Raw genomic sequence first — 17980 nt, forward strand, 5'->3', positions numbered from 1 at the left:
TCGATTTGGAGGTGCTTCTCGTTCTCAATCCGTAGCTCCTCACCAAGTAGATCATCCTCCTCCATCAAATCAATATCTTCTTCTCCAAAATCATTGCCATATACATCCGCAAAGTCATTCCCATCATCCAACCAGTCTTCTTCTTCTAGGATTCTCTCAGTGAGTGGTAAGGTACTGTTGTTTAAAGTCTGTGGGGGCGCTTTTGAGTTCATCGCTTCTTCAGTCATAGAACCCTCCTCTTCTAGTGTCATGTCATACCAACTTTTAGGAGTTTCCTTGATTGATGAATCTTTGGCCAGTGTGATAGGTAGATTGACAGAAGGTGGGTGTGAAGGAGCTTCAAAGTTTAAGCTTTTCCTAGCAGGAACTTTCCTCATCTCAAACCTCATCTTCATCTAAATTTTTTTTTAATATAATTAAATGTATTAGATTGCGTTTTTCTATTAAAATCGTGGCTTCGAATGTCAAGTTGAAATGGTCTGGAAATCCAAGTTTGCTAACTGGTATAATATCTTAATATAAAATGCGTTATATTTAAAATTTTAGTGATTTGTGGTCTGCATGTAGTTTGTATTTGAAATTTTGTTGTTCCAGGAAATGGTCTACAGATTTTTTATAATAATTAAAATACTAATTTGATTCCTGGTCGTAATATGTTTTAATCTCATTTACATTTAATCTATTTTCTCCTTAGTTTAAGAATTTGTTTCATATAATTTATTTCTTTGCGTCAAATGGGTGCCAAGTATATTTTCCCTTTTTCTGTACAACTTTATTATAACGTGAATTTGTTCATACTTCAGTGTTAAGCCATGATTTTGTACTCCCACTCATCTAATTGAATCAAATTATATACAGGGGCAGATCTAGAAAATAATATAACCTGGGGCACAATAAATATAAAAATATAAAATTTAATTTAGTATATTAAATCAAATTATATTCTTTTAAAAGACATTCATAACTAAATTCTTTTATCTTAGTTTAAATGAATTAAAACCCAATTTTCATGTTTTTAAATGTTTGTTTTAAATTATATATTGCACATAATAATTTTATTATGAAAAATAATTCCTTTAGTTTTTATTTCAATCTGACTACTAAAAAAAAAAAATTAGTAAAATAATTGTTACAACAAAATTTGAATAAATTATATTATTTTACTTTGGAAAATTATTTAAAGAAAGAAGGAAAACAAAGATTTATTAAAAAGAAAGAACTGTTTTAGGTAGCAAAAACAAGGAAGTTTATCATTTATGAAAAGGTGAATCAAAAGTGCGTAAGATAAAATGAAAGGACAAAACCCATATAGCTCATGGTTCGAACAATGAGTGGGTGGGGCACAAATAAGCCTTTAGAGCCAAATAAGCTACACACTTGCATCTGTATATTTCTTACACAAAGCATATATAATATCAGTATGTGGCACGTGCCACACCCATACTGTACTTGGGTCCGCCCCTGTATGCAACGCAAGTTTCATATTTCTTTAAATCGGTCTTGAAAATCACCGACGGTATGTATTACTGAATTTATCCAAATTCTCTGTATAGTTATATATGTCCAAAAATGGGTACCACTAAATTAAAAGGGTTACTTTCATATTTTTACAACGTGAGATGAGTAGGATCAAACTTCGATCAAACTTGAATCACCGAAAATAAACTGAGTTTTTAAAAAAATTTGCCATTTACCTTTTATTCAGAAACTATATAAACAAAAAAACTCTAAAACTGCTATTGTACTCGAGAAAAAATGTTAAAATTAGACAAATATCACTTCAATATTTAAGAAAACTGTTAAATTCGGATTCAATCAATTAGATAATTCAACTTCGAGATAGAAGAAACATGTATAAACAATAAAAAAAATAACTCTACGTAATAATCAATTGAGATTTGGCTAAAACCAAAAAAACACGTAGTTATTTAAATATTTATATCTAATTAAATAAATTATAATAAATATAAAAATTAATATTTAAACAAAATTATTAAGAATATCAATTAGCCTGCATAAAATGCGGGTCCACACCTAGAATCCATGTGGTCCGGACAACTATCCTTGGATGGATATCAGTTGCAGCTACGTTGATAAGGAGCCTCCTAGAATCGTTTCTGTGTATGCATTTCATTATATGCTTCTCTCTCTCTCTCTTGAGTGTTTTCTAGGGGTGATTATTTTATCCGATATCCGAATCCGTATCCGAATCCGGCCCGAAAAAAATTCGAACCGAAATCCGAACTGAAATAGAAAAATATCCGGACGGGTATTGGTTTAGGAGAGACTGGATATCCGAACCCGATCAGGTAATATCCGAACCCGAATGAATATCCAAAAACAACCGAACATATGTATACTTACCCTTATATTTCTAATTTACATTTTTTATTTTATTTAAAATATTTATATTGATGTTACACATACTTTAAGATCATGTAATATATATGTAATTACATTGAAAATAATTTGATATTCAATTAAAATTCATGTCAAGTTTTTTGTTTTATGTATTAACAAAAATCACTTCCAAATTTTTAAAAACAATAGCAAATTAATATCTATTTATTTTTGAAACGGTATCTCTAAATCTATTAATCATTCAATCTATTAAAAATTGAAAAAAATCCGTTAAGTGAAATCTATACTTTTAGATATAAGAAACTTAAGAAATGAAAAAAAAATTGTCTACGAAAAAAGAATTTAATTTAATTTTTTTCAAAATCTAAATATCTGAATCCGATCTAAAATAACCAAACCCGAACTAAAAATTTCCGAATCGAACCCGAAATACAGAAATATCTGAACGGGATCTATACCGTATACCAAAATACCTGAAAATCTAAAATACTTGATCCGCCTATTATTTTCACTTAGAATGAAACGGACATAATGCACATTTTAATTATATGATGGGCTGGAATGGTTTTCCTTTTCTACTAAAATAGGCTGAAATTGTGTACAACATAAAAACTACATATACGAACCAAATGTAAGAATCACGTCTTGGGAAAGAAGATTAAGCTTAGGTGTATATGTGTGCACACAAAATGTTTTAATTTGAGTATCAAGTTTTTTTCATTTATTGACATGTCACATTCACAATGTTTTTCTTCATCTCCCTCGGAAGCACTTATTACTGTGTTGATTTGTTTTGTTTGAAATCGCAAAATATCCAAAAATAATAATACTAGTATATCGGCATACAGGTGGCTTACTCAGTCAAAAACCACCTAATCAAACCAAATGCTCATACCCAACCGTTGATTTCATTCTTATCTTCGTTTTTCTCTATCATTATTAAAGTATATCTAACATTCTTCAATTATTTTTGCTGAAGAATTTAATCTATGTTAAGTGCATATATATGTATATCAACTGCTATACATAATGCCATAATGGTCACTATTTGGAGGTTTAATTATCTTTGTAAAATAACCTACTCAGTCTCATACTGTATGTGTGTCGGCAAACTTAAGATATATATGTTGTCTTGCTTGAAAATAAAATAAATGCCAAGCTGCATGAAGATGGCTACATTTAAAACTTTAAATACGAATGTAGATCTCAATAGAAGATAAACGAAGATACTAACGTAGTTTAGATAGAAATTTATTATAATACATTTCCTAAGAATTAATTAACCGAACGTTTAATTAGTTAATTCATCAAAAAAAAATTGACTGAATTAGTCAAGACCGTTTAACAGTGATAAAATTTTATTTATTTATAGGCAAAAGCGGTTTTCTTTGTTTGCTAATTCCTACAAATAAATTAGTGTAAGTTAGATATTTTATGCAGTTAAAAATATTCAGAAGATTACGCATAAACTGCCAAGTTTTAACTACTTTAATATTTTCTTTTTCAGTTAATCGAAAATAAAGATTGCGGGTTGAACCGGTAACCCTTTCGCAACTCCTCCTCGTATAAATATACTCTCTTCTCACGCTCATCTTATCGAAGCCTTTAAAAACTCCTAACGACACAAGAATCAAAAAACAGAACATAACCGATAAGAAGATCCGGCAATGTCAGGTCCGACCCGAAAGAACATGGAGCGTATTAAAGGTCCGTGGAGCCCAGAAGAAGACGATCTATTACAGAAGCTGGTGGAGAAACACGGTCCGAAAAACTGGTCTCTGATCAGCAAATCTATCCCTGGACGCTCCGGCAAGTCTTGCCGCCTCCGGTGGTGTAACCAGCTATCTCCGGAGGTCGAGCACCGTGGTTTTTCGCCGGAGGAAGACGAGATGATTGTGCGAGCGCACGCTCGGTACGGTAACAAGTGGGCGACGGTCTCTCGTCTCCTCAGTGGAAGAACTGATAACGCCGTCAAGAATCATTGGAACTCGACGCTCAAGCGAAAATGCACACCTGAAGGGCATGATGGTAATTTAGGAGAAGAGCAGCCGTCGAAGCGCGCGGCGAGCGGTGGTGTGTGTACCGGGTTGTATATGAGCCCCGGGAGTCCGGCGGGATCTGACGTCAGCGCATCGGACGGTGGAGATCCTCCGACGTATCTAAGCTTGTCTCTTCCTTGGAATAACGGTTGCGATACGGAGACGGTTGGGATCAACGGGGATACGGTTATCGACGGTGGTTACACGGCGGAGCTATTCCCGGTGAGAAAGAAGGAGGAGAGAGGGATAGTCGGTGGTGAGTTCATGACGGCGGTGCAGGAGATGGTTAGGACGGAGGTGAGGAGTTATATGGCGGAGTTACAGCGAGGGAACGTCGGTGGTGGTTTGTGTATACCTCAAAGTGTAAACAGCTGTCGTGTCGGGTTTAGAGAGTTTATAGTGAACCAAATCGGGAAGATGGAGTAGTTTATATTAGTTTGAGAGAAGAAGAAAGGAGAAACTTTTATCTCTGTTTCAAGCTTTTCATGTATAGAGCCAAAGCTTGACAATGGTTAGAGAGACGGAGTAAGTCGCAAATCATATTATCATTCGTGATTCAAATTGAAAGTCAAAACATTCCTCTAACATAAATAATGTCCCAAATTTTAGCAAAAAAAAAAAAAAAAAAAAAAAAAAACATAAATAACGTGAAGGACAAAACTATATCAACGACGCAGAGAAACAAAAAATTAATGTTTAATAAGCGATCATACATACAGTTTCATGCTAAGTCGAAGAGCAAGTTAACTTACAATTAGAAAAAAAGGCATGTAAGTGAAACATTCATATTCAGGTACTACAATTCTCACAAGATGTAACATTGCTTCACTGAAATTCTGAAAATTTTCAATAATATATCCAAGGACTCACATTTCATCTTTCTTGGTCCTGAGTTCAACCTTGTCGATTTTAGAAGACCTGAAATTCTTTACGTGTGTATATGCATGCATCACAATAGATCAGCCATCTAATGTGTTCTTAATAGGTATGTGTACAAGCTTTTGATATTTTTATCAATGTGGAGGCAAAGCAGGAAAACGAGAGAAAGTGTACTAGAATGAATAAACACGATGAGAATCAAGTACATGTCTATGTGTTATTAGCCTTGGTGTCTGCAAGATCAGAAAAAAAAATGCTTCAAAGATAGTAAAAAGTTTCAAAGCCTTTTCTACTCCTTGATTTTTGTCAAGAGCTTTCTGTTTCACAAGATTCTCCTCGGTATGTTACATCAATCTATCCGTGGTAATTTATTCATCCCAACTGTTAGCAAGACATCCATGCCATTCAGTCTACTAAGTTTGCTTACGTAAACCACAATAGACCTGAGAACAGAGAGGGAGACTCGCTTTGTTACTATGATCATGTTTATTATTACATTTAAATCATATTGACCAAAATCGAAGTTATCATCACATTTTACATCATCAACTATAGAATTAAATAACTAACAAAACGATGATCACTGATAGCAAAAAAAAAGATGAGACACTGAACTCTTGTTATTGACTCTTTAACAAAAACGAAACAATATTTTGGACCTAGATGGAGACGGGAATTTAAACCAGCCGAACAAAAATGAAACAATATTTTGGACCTAGATGGAGACGGGAATTTAAACCGGCCGGGGTTGAACTAAGATTTGAAAAATTAGTGACCCAGTCCTCTTGGGCTTGGACCGTAGTGCTTTTCAAATCGGGACGTATCACTTCCGTCCACGAAATTATGACCCTTCCCTGGACTGGGACCTGAGTCTTTGATCGAACCCAGTGATAAGCCATCGATAAAATCAGCCACGAGTTTCTTCTCTTCAGTCTTTGTTAGACCACCAATGGGACGAGTCTCAACAAAAACCGAACCGATCAACATGAAGAGCAGAATCGTACCTACAACACCTTTGCCCATCATTATAGTTTAAAGTTACCTCGTTTTGTTCGCTCTCTCGTTATCAGATTATTAAATTTGCTGTGAGTGTTTTGTGGATTTAGTATTTACTTATATAGTAATACTCGAGAAGATGCAAAGTTGAATTTTTATTCAGTTTTGAATTCAGAAGAACGTGATCATTGACATTAGGCTGCTTCTCGGGAAGATCCCAACTGGTTTATTGAGCGTTCAGATTCAAAAATAAAAAGCGATCAATGAGAGAAGGATAAGAAGTTTAAAAGAAATTAAATGTTATTGTAAATTTAACACTGTATACCGAACATAATGTTTGATTTTTTGGAGCAGACGGCAGCTACATTTTGAAGTATAATGTGTAGTTGTGGACCAAACATAGTTTGAATTTCAATGAGAAAGCACATATTGGTAAAACCGGTTTGGTTGTCGGTTTTTGTAAATCAATTGGATAGTTTATACTTAACAGTTTCAGTTTGACTTTATGTATTTTTCGTTTCGCCATAGAACGTGTGTCTCTAGCTTGTTTCTCGATTTGTCTAATTGTTTCCTTTTTTTTCTATAGAAATAAAAAATAAATAATATGAATAAAATTTGGTTTGGATTTAGAGTAGGGTTTTCTTTTCGGTTCGGTTAAAGCAGCTGATTTGGACTCATGGGTGACCGACACTAAGCTAATTTGACGTGTTTAGATTGCTGGTTTATAATACTGTTAGATACACCAAAACCTAATAATCAATGCTTCCAAAGTTCAAACACTTTGCTGCAATTTTTTCTTCACGACCAAATATTGTTCTTATCACGTGATTCTTTTTTCAAAAACATGTAACACACTTTAATAAATTTCAACATCTAAAATTAATGATTTTGTTAGGTAGAAATCTAGCCTACAAGAAAGATAAAGCATTGGTCTTTTTGTCAACTCTTTCTGCTTACATGCATGGGGTTGAACTACAAACCTATGAGGCTATGATGTTAGTTTCTTCATTTCAAGTTCATCGAACTGAGTTCTGACTATTATTCTTTTCTAAAAGAAATTTGGTTTAGTTTTTGAAAATAAATTATCGATGACATATAATTTGTATGCAAAATAGATTTTAATATCATCTATTGTTCTTTTTATAACAAACATGTTCACCTAATTCCGCGGTGAGAGTAAGACAAACTGACAGAGAAACCAATTTGCTGACCATCCGAAACCCTTCTTTCCCTATAATATGAGGCGAAATCACTATCTTCCAAATTATTAAATAAAACTAATAAGCAAACTACTTAGAATCCGGTTCAATGTTCCTCTCTTGGAAAAAGGTGAAAGAAATTAATCAATCTTGGTTTGGCCAAAATGATATAGCTTATTAGTGGCGTGAGACCACACCAAAATATAATAAGAAATAAATGTTAACTATATATAGTTCGGACGTGGTAGTCCATTAATATTGGAATCAAATTCGGCATTTTGATAAATTCATTATGTAGATTCTAGTCTTTTCTGTTCCGTCCAATTACACAAAATAAATAGAATCCTGAAATAAATAACAAAAGGGAGTTTCAGTTAGCCTCTTGATTTACTTAAATCCATTAAAAATTAAATATAACTATATAAGGAGTCACTTAAAGTTGCTATTCAACAGCCGTTTGTTGAAAAAAAAAAGTTGTTATTCAGCTATTCATATCTCTAACACGAATATCTTGCTTGGATTTCCTCGTGTACTAGTCTTAGCTATAATTACGACCATAATCATAACAGTAAGAAAGCATGTTAAATTGATGTGTCTCGCATCTTGGTGTAGCGATAGTTGTTTAGACACGGTTCGTCAATTTTCATGTATTCATATTTAATTTGACCACTAAATCACACGATGACTACAAATTCCAAAGTTAAATTAATATATATACGTAAGTTATTCCAAGTTCCAAATCTTGATTATAAGAAAAGGGAAAAGAAAAAGGGAAAATAGATGCAAAGATGCAAGATTGATAATGAAATCAAATGAAGGGCACATGTTGGGGAAGTGACGTAACAAAAAGGAAAAGAGAAAGAAGATAGATAGATAGAGATGCTTAGTTATTATCATGACAACTATGAAGCAAAGCTAGAGTCCGTCCATACAAGTATTTTGTGTGTGTACCACCGAATTTGTCTGTTTATGTTATCGCCCTTCTTTTCTCATTCCCACGAGCCACGATCACAATTATGTTTTGCAATGCCATTGATATTGATTGACAAACTAAACAATTATAAGACTGGTGGATTTGTATGGTCAAATATATTCCGATCAAATTATTCGCATACGTGTGAGATAAAATACGTACTTTATCTCCTTTACTTCCTCCTACGTCGCATCTACGCATTCGTGCCCTACCTTCATTAATCATAAGACTCTTCCAACTGTTTAAATTCTTAATTGAGTCGATGAGCCACGACCGGAGATTTAAATAATCACAAACCACTAATCATTATTTTAATTAAGCCTTCATTTCCAATGATTATCCTATTTTTACTTCAAAATAGAAAAACTCTATAATAGATAATCGACATTTGCCGATCCAGTGAAATGGGCCAGGTCGATCAGTATATGCTCCACGTTTTTTTTTGTTCTGCATAATGATCAGGATCGATCGATCCGTTCGACCTTGTAATTTCGGATCGATCGATCCCGCTTGATAGAATCCATTATTTATTATATTTAAAAATTATAATTTTAAGGACATTATTGCTATTTTGAAAATAATTGGCATAATGAGACATAAAGTATATGAGATTAGTCTAAAAGGACATAGTTATATATCATTTTTTTGCTCTAAATTTTTTTTTCCCTATTTGAATTAAGCCTTCGTTTCCAATGATTATCCTATTTGTACTTCAAAAAGAGAAGAATTCTATAATAGAGATAAATTTGGCTCCAATGTATTTAAAATAAAAAAAATAAAAATCTTCAAATATAAAGTAAAATATAGAAAAATACTATTTCTTCTTCTATAAATAAAAGAAAAATAGCAATTTCTATTTTAAGACAAAAAAATATAGATGAATTAAAGTAATTTTGCTTTTAAATGCTATTATAAAAGCAAATAGCGGTGAGTTGGAGATATTCCAAAACACATTTTACTCTCAAAATTATCAATTGACTTATGTTTTATGGTATAAATTTTGTTTAATACAAAATAGCCAAACGATATAAGAAATGAAATCATGTAGTTTAGTCCTTTCATTTTGTTCGCTTTATACTTAAATTGGCTTTTGCTAAATATACATGGTGATGACTAACCTCCTTGTCGGTATAAATGTTTAGATCATGAAAACATATTATCCAAAGTAATGGTATACGATGCCTTTTCTCTTTCATCAAAACCAGAAGAAGAAGAAAAACTCCATAGCCACCGATTTCCCTCCGTAGTTGGCCGTGCTTCTCACCGTCGCTACGTGAGGGAGGATCTGCTCCTCCTCTTTAGTTTGAGCTAAATCTTGTTTAATTTCGTCTTGTGTTTTTTAAGTTCTTTTGTGAATCGGATCAGTGATTCGATTGTTTAAGTCTCCGGTGATGCGCCTTCTTCCTCGGTGGTCGTCCGGCTCTGTCTCTGGAAAGCGATGGTTCTTTCAGCATCGGTTTTGCAGGCTTTTGTCTCCGGGAGGGGATGGCTTCTCTAGCATCTCGATCGCCGGCTTTTTCTCAGGTAGATCTACCACCCAGAGCGCTTCAGTTGTTCTTCTTGCCTCTATTTCTAAGTCTCAGAAGACTTTCTCCTCCACTCGGTTGTATGTGGCGTTTGAAAGTATCTTGAATGATTATGAACGATTGTAGGCGGTTGTTAGCTTTGTGGGTCTCGTAGATCCTTCAGTGTGTTTGGTTCATTGGCTCGAGCTTTGAGTATAATGTTCAGGTGGAACAGAGAGTATCCGGTTAGTCTATGCCGTCGACGTTGATCCGTAGAATCGTCGTGATAGCTCCGGAGGTTTCGATTACGACACGGGTTACTGTCCCGTGTTGGTAATGAGTTTTTTGTGGGCTTTAGGCCCAAGTTTGGCTTTGCAAGTGATCGGTTTGTCTTTGTGCTTTTTATTTATGGTTGTTGTAGTCTCGGATTTGGTTTTTATTTGGGCTTTCGATCCATTAATAAAATTTAGACGACAAAAAAAAAAAAAAGTAATGGTATACAGTTTTCTTGCCTAACTCCACTAACAAAGCTAACAATATTATACTTACCAACTACTACTTGAATTTTAATTTGATTCAGAAGAGATTGACTCATTGGAATCTTGTTTATGCTAATCAGTTAACAACCCCTAACTTATTCATTATTATTGATATCGAAACAAATCCCACAAGTTAATATTCTAGCCTAATTTATTTTCACATCTTAAGGCAGTAAAATTTTACAAAAGCAAATTATAGAAGAAAAAAATCTTAAGGCAACAAAAATAAAGAACAACATAAGAAGCTATAATAGTTTATTTTGGGAACAAAATCAAGCCATAATAGTTTTTATAAAGAAAACCCAAGCTATAATAGTTTCATACCTACTAAGTTAGTAATTTGTAATTTCTTTATACATATAAAATTAGCTAGCTGGTCAATAAAAAATTAGCACTTTTCGAAAGGTTAGGGCATGACTAACCACGGTTTTTTAGTCGGGGTTCTTAACTTATGATTTGACATTTTCTTTTTTACACTTTTCAACTAAGAAACGGCTCTTATATCTCTTATTTAAGAGACAGTTCTTAACTTTTCTTAGTTAAAATCTAAGAAAAACTAAGAACCATTTCTTAGCTGAAGGTAAGAATCCTAATTAAAAAACTGGGGTTAATGATGGTCTTGGAGACCGTCCTTTTAAACTAACTCGCCTGCACCATCCCCTTATATCGGGTGTCTAATTCTACATCGTATTCCCTTTTTATATTCTCTAACCAATTACAAACAAAATGTGATAAGTATTATTTAATTTTACTATCGAAACTCGTATCTTCCTTCCTCTCCATCCTTTTTCATCTTACCTTTGAATCTATTCATACTTGTATATAAAGCTTTACTTCCTCCTCTGCTACTCCTTTTCTATCAATAACCAAAACACATTCATTGTTTTAAACTCTAAACCCTACACTCCAAACATCTGAGCTACCACCAAAAACAAAAATGAGACCCTTTGGTTTGATCTTTACGGTCATGTTCTTGGTCTCAGCCTTTTCGGAATCAAGAACCGCCGATTGCAGAGTTCTCCTTGGTGGTTCATGGGAGGATATAGGTCAATCTAAGAATCACGGAGTTGATTTGCGAAGTAAAGAATTGTTAGGGGTCGTGATACGTGGTTATAAAAGGCTACGATCGCTCTCTTCAGCTGGAGAGAGGATGCACACAATGGCTTCAGGACCGAGCAGGAGAGGTGCTGGTCACTAAAAGACTGTTAACCCATGCACTTACATTATGTCTATAAATCAATATTGCTTAGCTCAGGTTATAGTAAATAGTTTTCAGTTGTTATAGGTTATTATATTTATTTAGTCGTGAAAGATCAACGTAAAGTTTAGAGAGGAAATATTCTTTGATCATACAATAGTTGGTTCCTTCTAATAAAAATCACGTGCCAATAAATTGATAATTTTGTTTTTGATTGAATTTATAGAATAGTTTGAGATCCACGTTAACCGTGTAAATTCGAGATGAATCAGTTTTTTTCCATTATGGTGCATTACAAATGAAACAACCACAACACTCATCAAAAGCGTTAACAGCAAAACTACTATCTCAAAAAGAATACAATGTTATTTCATGCTATACTACTACATAGTAGTTAGAAATTGGATTAATATCGGTCGCAACTTCCATGATTGATAAGATGCAAACATATATTTTGTGTTCGAAGCTTTGGCCTTTGGGGTATTAAAAGGGACATTTTGTTTTGTTGTCCTTCTATGGAGCCGGAAATGTAGAAGCTATAAGCTTCATATGCACTGTTCGGAATAAGGCCCAATTAGGACGATTATTACAAAGCTAGTCGAATTTATCTACGATGACAGTTTTTTCTTAAAAATATATTTATTATTACTAAATTGCTTTGGAAAATTGACAAAAAGTTTGAATAAATAATTCTCTTTAACCAAAAATATATAGATATCAAGTTTTGTTAATTTGGAACGGTAATGAGAAAATTAATCAAAAAGCCCATTTAAAGGCCCATTCAAATTTTCTCTTTTTACACACCAGCGAGCATTTTCTACCATATGATTCATATCTCTTTTGCTGGTTTTTGTTGTAAACTTACAAGCAAAAGACAGAGAAGGCGACGATGAGTACGATGAAGCCAAGCCGGAGCGACGAAGTATCTGACCCAGATCAGCAGATCAAGAACTCTAACGAGATCAGAGCTGGTTTCGATTCCTTGGCACCTAAGCGACCCACTAAACCCACCCGGAGCGAGCCAGCACCTCTCGAATCTTTCTCTACTTCCGACCAAACCACAGACCACCCGGAGGCTGACAAGTTCCAAAATCTCCAGTCACAAACTCATGTTCGGTTTCTCTAACTCACTCTTTTTTTTTCTTCATGTAAACTTATCGTCATAATTGAGATTATGGTTGAAAAATTCAGGGTAATATTCTGCATGGAGGAGGTTCAGCTGCTGTTCAAGATGAGTTCTTAGAGACAGAGTATTACACGAATCTCACCTCCATTGATAAGCAACATCACACGGTTCTCATTTTATCTCCCTCTCTCTCTCTTTATAATTCATAATCTCAGCTGAAGATATTTAACTTTATAGTAAAATGTGGCTTTGTTTCTCTGGAACTAGACGGGAAGTGGGTTTATCAATGTGGTGAAGGAAGATAGCGGTGAAGAGGCCGTTCCAGCCGCCGCTGCACTCGACGACGACGGAGGAGAAAAGGCGGTTTACAAAAGCAACCCGGCGACGAACGACTGGATTCCTGCCGCGGAGGAAGACCTCACTTCCGAGTTTTCATCTAAACCGAACCGAAGCGAGAGTTCTTGAATAATATCTTTAACAATGTTTCTTACCTTCTTCCAGATGTTGTGTGTTTCCTGATATTATTGTAATAAAATTTGAAATCAGAGAATTATATGTTTTGCCAGTAATTTGAAAACAATAAAATTCAATAGGGATAAGAAGAAGATCCCAACTCTCAAATTAATATCCATGATGAGATAAACTTTCTGTGGACTGTATTAGATATAGAGCAAACGCATACATCAAACGACATCATCTTGCTACAATAATGTCCACACTGGTCTCTCCGGCCTTAACGACGTAGGATGGATACACCACTTGGATTATGTATAGTCCACAAAATAACCAACACGTACGATTGTATCACGTGGAACATCGAACCCACCAATGAAACAATTAGAAGATGAGAAATGAGGAGCTATAAGTCTTAGTGTCTCGGTCACAACATTTTTTAATAAGTAGTGATGATTATGATGGTGAACGGTGATTCCATTCAAGTATCAATGTTTTATCTCGTTGAGACTAGTACTTGTGGATGATTCAATAGACTTGACATTGCCCATTCCACGGTTAAGACCAATGTATCTGTGACTCCTATTAGCATCATCTCATAATAAAATCCAATAATGAAAATGGGACCGTTGTTGTGTGACATAAACGAGAGTATGGGACTAATATTAATTTTCCCCCTCATTTCTTTTGTTTGGTTTAAATGTATTTGTCGTCGTTCCCTGGTTTCTAGTTATTTCCAGCTGGGGTTGGAGATAACAATCAAGATTAGTGATCGGTGTTAACATCAGTATAGTTACTTACTCCCGGAAAACCTCTGTCCAGCCATCATTCTTTTATCACGTTTGAGGTGAAACCCGTTAATAACAGTCGAACTCCACCTTAATAAACGATGTTCTTGTTATGGTTTGATCACGAGTACACATTTTATTTTCTAGATTTGAATATATTGATGTAAAATGAAAGAATAAGAATCGTTATAAATTCTTCTACCTACTAAATCGGGCAATTTTATTTTAACCTAGATATCCATTAATGGTATCAACGAAATTAACTAGTACAGAGCTGAATACACAATATTTCACCCAATGCTAGAAATGTCTTAATTCCATGGCATCAATGGTTTGTACTTTTCTGCTTTATCGCTAGAATCGGTCTATTGGATATATACCACTAGATTTAATCAAGGGCTCCCTTTAATCAAATGATATCTTCTTAGAAAATCCTCAAAAAATATTTCTAAGTCTATATTTTAGAGGTTTATATCAGGAGACATAAATTTGGACTTATGTATATATAGATGTGATCTTGTACATATCACAAACCCATAAACAGAAGTCCAAATTTATATGTTTAAATTTTCAAAATTGACTAAAATTGCAAAAATGTAGCTATAACTAAAAAATGACGTCAATAAACCATATTACAACTCTCAACCAACACATATATATATACTCATCATAGACGCTTATTAAACTAAACTTGTTGCCCGTTCGACGTCAAAAAAAAAAACTAAACTAAACTTGTTGAACCACACAATACTTTAATTCCAAAATTCTTAATAAACCATCAATATGGGGTTCTACACAAACAATTACATAGACTGTATCATTTTACGGGTAACGACACGTGACTTGCACTTGGCTCGCAATGGAATAGCTTTAGGCATAGTGAGCCCTTTGTCTTCCATCATGTCCACAAGTTCTTCACCAACTCTCTCCCACTCGAAACACTGAATTAAACACCCAAGAGCCAGGCTCACTAGACGCTTCCCAAGCTCAACTCCAGGACAAGCTCGTCGTCCCATCCCAAACGGCATTAGCTTTTGAGCCTCTCCTTCTTTCTCGAACCTCTCCGGCTTGAACCTCTCTGCCTCTTCCCATACACCAGGATCTCTATGCATAGCCCACACGTTTGTTAACAACATTGTGCCACGTGGCATATCGTATCCCGCCACTTTACAATCATCCGATGAATAATGTGGGAGGAGTAGAGGAACCGGTGGGTACAAACGCAATGTTTCAGACACGATGTACTGGAGATAAGGGAGATTTTCAATGTCTGATTCGTCAATTAACCGGTCTGAACCAATTTTATCATCTATTTCTGCTCTTGCTTTCTCAAGTATCTTTGGATGGTTCAACAAATTGGACAATGCCCATTCTAGAGTTATTGAGGATGTGTCTGTCCCCGCAATTACCAGAGACTGTATATGCATATTAAATAGTTAGTAAACTCTCATTGTATACATAGTATACTATATATAAATTAGTTAATAGTCCAGTTTTATGAAGTGTCATTTTGTCATTTCACACAAATTGACAAAATAATTGAAACGAATATATATTTTTAATAACTACAATTATTTAACTAATGCTTGTGTTTAATATAAATAAAATTATTATAAAATTCAATGGATTTTGTAATTAATATTTAATTTTAATTAGAAGAAATTGTGTTGGAATTCTAAAGTAACTCTATTTGTGTAACCAAAAATGTCAAAAATGATGCTCAAAGGGACGATATACTTACGATTATGATTCCTTTGATGATGATATCAGTATAATACTCGGGTTGGGTTTCTTGGAGGGAAAGCAAGTGATCGATCAAGGTTTGACCCCTTTCTTTCTCTGCACGTTTCTCATCAACCAGTTTTTGCAAGAATCCATCGAACCGTTTACCCAAAAGTTTGGCCCGTTTTTCAACATCTGTGACCCAACGTATGATGGGAAGATAGTCAGCTAGATTTCCAGCACCAGCGCCGGCCACCGCCTCCGATATAAGTTCCCTCACAACTTTGGCCTCGTCATTGTCTTCTGTGCCACTACCGAAATATCGTTTTCCGGCTACCATCCTGATGATATTGTTGAAAGCCAAGTTGGCTAATAATGATTTCATCTCCACTTCAGCAAACCCCTGTGAGGCGTATACCGATAAAAAAAATTCAAGTTAATAAATTTTAATTGATACAAAATTATGTATATGTAGTATACTACTCGAGCTACATTATCTTCAGTTTTCAAATTTATTACATATTGTGTTCACATTTCCCTTGTTATTCAAAATTGTATTTAGTTATATGAAGTGACGACTAATAGAGAAAATATATGTTTTTTTTTTGGCAACCTTAAATAATAGAGAAACCTTGATAGAACACATTAATAACTAGTCACACGGAGATGGAGTAAATAATATATATACGTATTTGTATTAATATTTTTTGTCGCCACCCATTGATGCTACTTAAACAACGGCGCAAATCGTAAGCCTTGATTTGCTATACTGCAAAGAACAAAAAAAAATTGATAAATATATAGAAATGTCTTACGTGTAAAGAGTTTCTCGACAGGTGTGATATGAGCCGTCGGATCTCGTCTTTACGGATAGACATGAAGGTTACGACCCTAAGAGAAGAGAATATCTCGACGGCGGCGACGCGGCGGAGGTTTCTCCAGTGGTCGCCGTAAGGAGCTGCAATCATGATGGTGGAGTCGTAGGCGACGTGTTTCCCCATGATGAGCTCGGGACGGTTCGCTAGAACGACATCGTTTCTTGTGAAGCATTCTTCCGCTACAGAATACGAGGAGACGACGTAGACGAGGCGGTTTCCTAGGCGGAGGTGGAAGATAGGAGTATCTCCTAGTGATTGAGAGAGGGAGAGGAGTGTTCGCTGGACAGGGTGCTTGAGGAGATAGAGGTGGCCGATAAACGGTAAAGAGTAAGCAGGTGAAGGAGGAAGATTCAGTTTCCGAGTCGAGTTTTTGAACAAGAACTTGATTGAGATCAAGATAAGCAGAAAAGATAGAAGTAAGATTGGGTTGAAGTCCATCTTTTCTTTTGTTTGTTGCTTAACTGTTTTGGGTCCGTCTTTGTTTGTGTGTGGGAGATTGAACCACATGTGTACTCTCTTTGGTCTTGAAATAGGGTTTAAATAATGTTTGAAGCAATATTATTTTTTTGGTTCTTACAACCGATCAATTGACAGCTTTAGCCGTATATAACAAAATAATAAATGTGGTTGATGGAAAGTGTTTTTTTCTGAGAAAGGGATTCGGTGGTTTTTCCGGTTAATTGTTACAGAGATGAAGAGGCAAATTTGGTTATGTATTAGTGAAGGATCATATAATTAGTTGAAAGAAAGATTTTCTGATGATGATAGGCGAGACTAGGGAAAAATGCACATATATATGGGGACATAACTAATTTTTTTCTCGGCTATAATTTAAACAATAGTATGCATTTAATGCCTGTTTCTTGGAGTGTAGCATGATTAACCCGAGTTCTTAAGGGATTATTATCGTAAGTTAAAAAACTAAAAACCCCGGATTAATTATGGCGTTATAGTTGATTTTAACTATATTTCAAATTGAGTTTATTTTGAACCTTTGCTCACCCTTGTAGGGGAGCAAAGACAAGCTAGCAATACGTATTACATCAAAGTATGGGTCCAATTAGTCGAATTGTCAATTGTCAATCGTGACCAGTTAGTTTCTTTTGGACTTTTTGGATCTCTCTCGATGCGTATCTCCATCTGCTGGCCCACTTTTGATATGCAACTTACTTGTTATTTGTTTTCCTTGATATTATATAAATATTTTTAAATTATTTGTTGTAACTAAATGTTAATTTAAAATAAAATATGTCAATGAAAAACGATATATAGCAAAAATATTTCCAAGATCTTCTGAAAGTTCCTTATGAGAATATTTAAATAT

At 34.6% G+C, this 17980-nt stretch overlaps 5 protein-coding genes across 5 annotated transcripts; 3 read left to right on the forward strand and 2 right to left on the reverse strand.

Annotated features, from left to right (window-relative positions):
* The first annotated feature begins 3938 nt into the window (after positions 1 to 3938).
* Positions 3939 to 4870, forward strand: LOC106304348 (transcription factor MYB44-like). The gene has a single exon (XM_013740755.1). The coding sequence runs from the start codon at positions 4029 to 4031 to the stop codon at positions 4824 to 4826; it is 798 nt and encodes a 265-aa protein (XP_013596209.1). The 5' UTR covers positions 3939 to 4028; the 3' UTR covers positions 4827 to 4870.
* Positions 4871 to 5901: 1031 nt separating this feature from the next.
* LOC106305479 lies at positions 5902 to 6331 on the reverse strand. Its single transcript, XM_013741843.1, has one exon. The coding sequence runs from the start codon at positions 6303 to 6305 to the stop codon at positions 6048 to 6050; it is 258 nt and encodes an 85-aa protein (XP_013597297.1). The 5' UTR covers positions 6306 to 6331; the 3' UTR covers positions 5902 to 6047.
* Positions 6332 to 11372: 5041 nt separating this feature from the next.
* Positions 11373 to 11780, forward strand: LOC106305523. The gene has a single exon (XM_013741888.1). It carries the CDS (start codon positions 11429 to 11431, stop codon positions 11687 to 11689), a length of 261 nt encoding a protein of 86 aa, XP_013597342.1. The 5' UTR covers positions 11373 to 11428; the 3' UTR covers positions 11690 to 11780.
* Positions 11781 to 12506: 726 nt separating this feature from the next.
* LOC106303790 lies at positions 12507 to 13380 on the forward strand. The gene is made up of 3 exons (XM_013740111.1): positions 12507 to 12800; positions 12881 to 12982; positions 13083 to 13380. The coding sequence occupies exons 1-3, from the start codon at positions 12579 to 12581 to the stop codon at positions 13278 to 13280; spliced, it is 522 nt and encodes a 173-aa protein (XP_013595565.1). The 5' UTR covers positions 12507 to 12578; the 3' UTR covers positions 13281 to 13380.
* Positions 13381 to 14807: 1427 nt separating this feature from the next.
* Positions 14808 to 17201, reverse strand: LOC106301984 (cytochrome P450 81D11-like). The gene is made up of 3 exons (XM_013738487.1): positions 16594 to 17201; positions 15798 to 16181; positions 14808 to 15471 (listed from the first exon to the last, which is right to left on the reverse strand). The coding sequence occupies exons 1-3, from the start codon at positions 17161 to 17163 to the stop codon at positions 14860 to 14862; spliced, it is 1566 nt and encodes a 521-aa protein (XP_013593941.1). The 5' UTR covers positions 17164 to 17201; the 3' UTR covers positions 14808 to 14859.
* Positions 17202 to 17980: the final 779 nt, after the last annotated feature.

Source organism: Brassica oleracea, chromosome C7 (genome assembly GCF_000695525.1).
Source record: "Brassica oleracea var. oleracea cultivar TO1000 chromosome C7, BOL, whole genome shotgun sequence".
Taxonomy (NCBI): Eukaryota; Viridiplantae; Streptophyta; class Magnoliopsida; order Brassicales; family Brassicaceae; genus Brassica; species Brassica oleracea.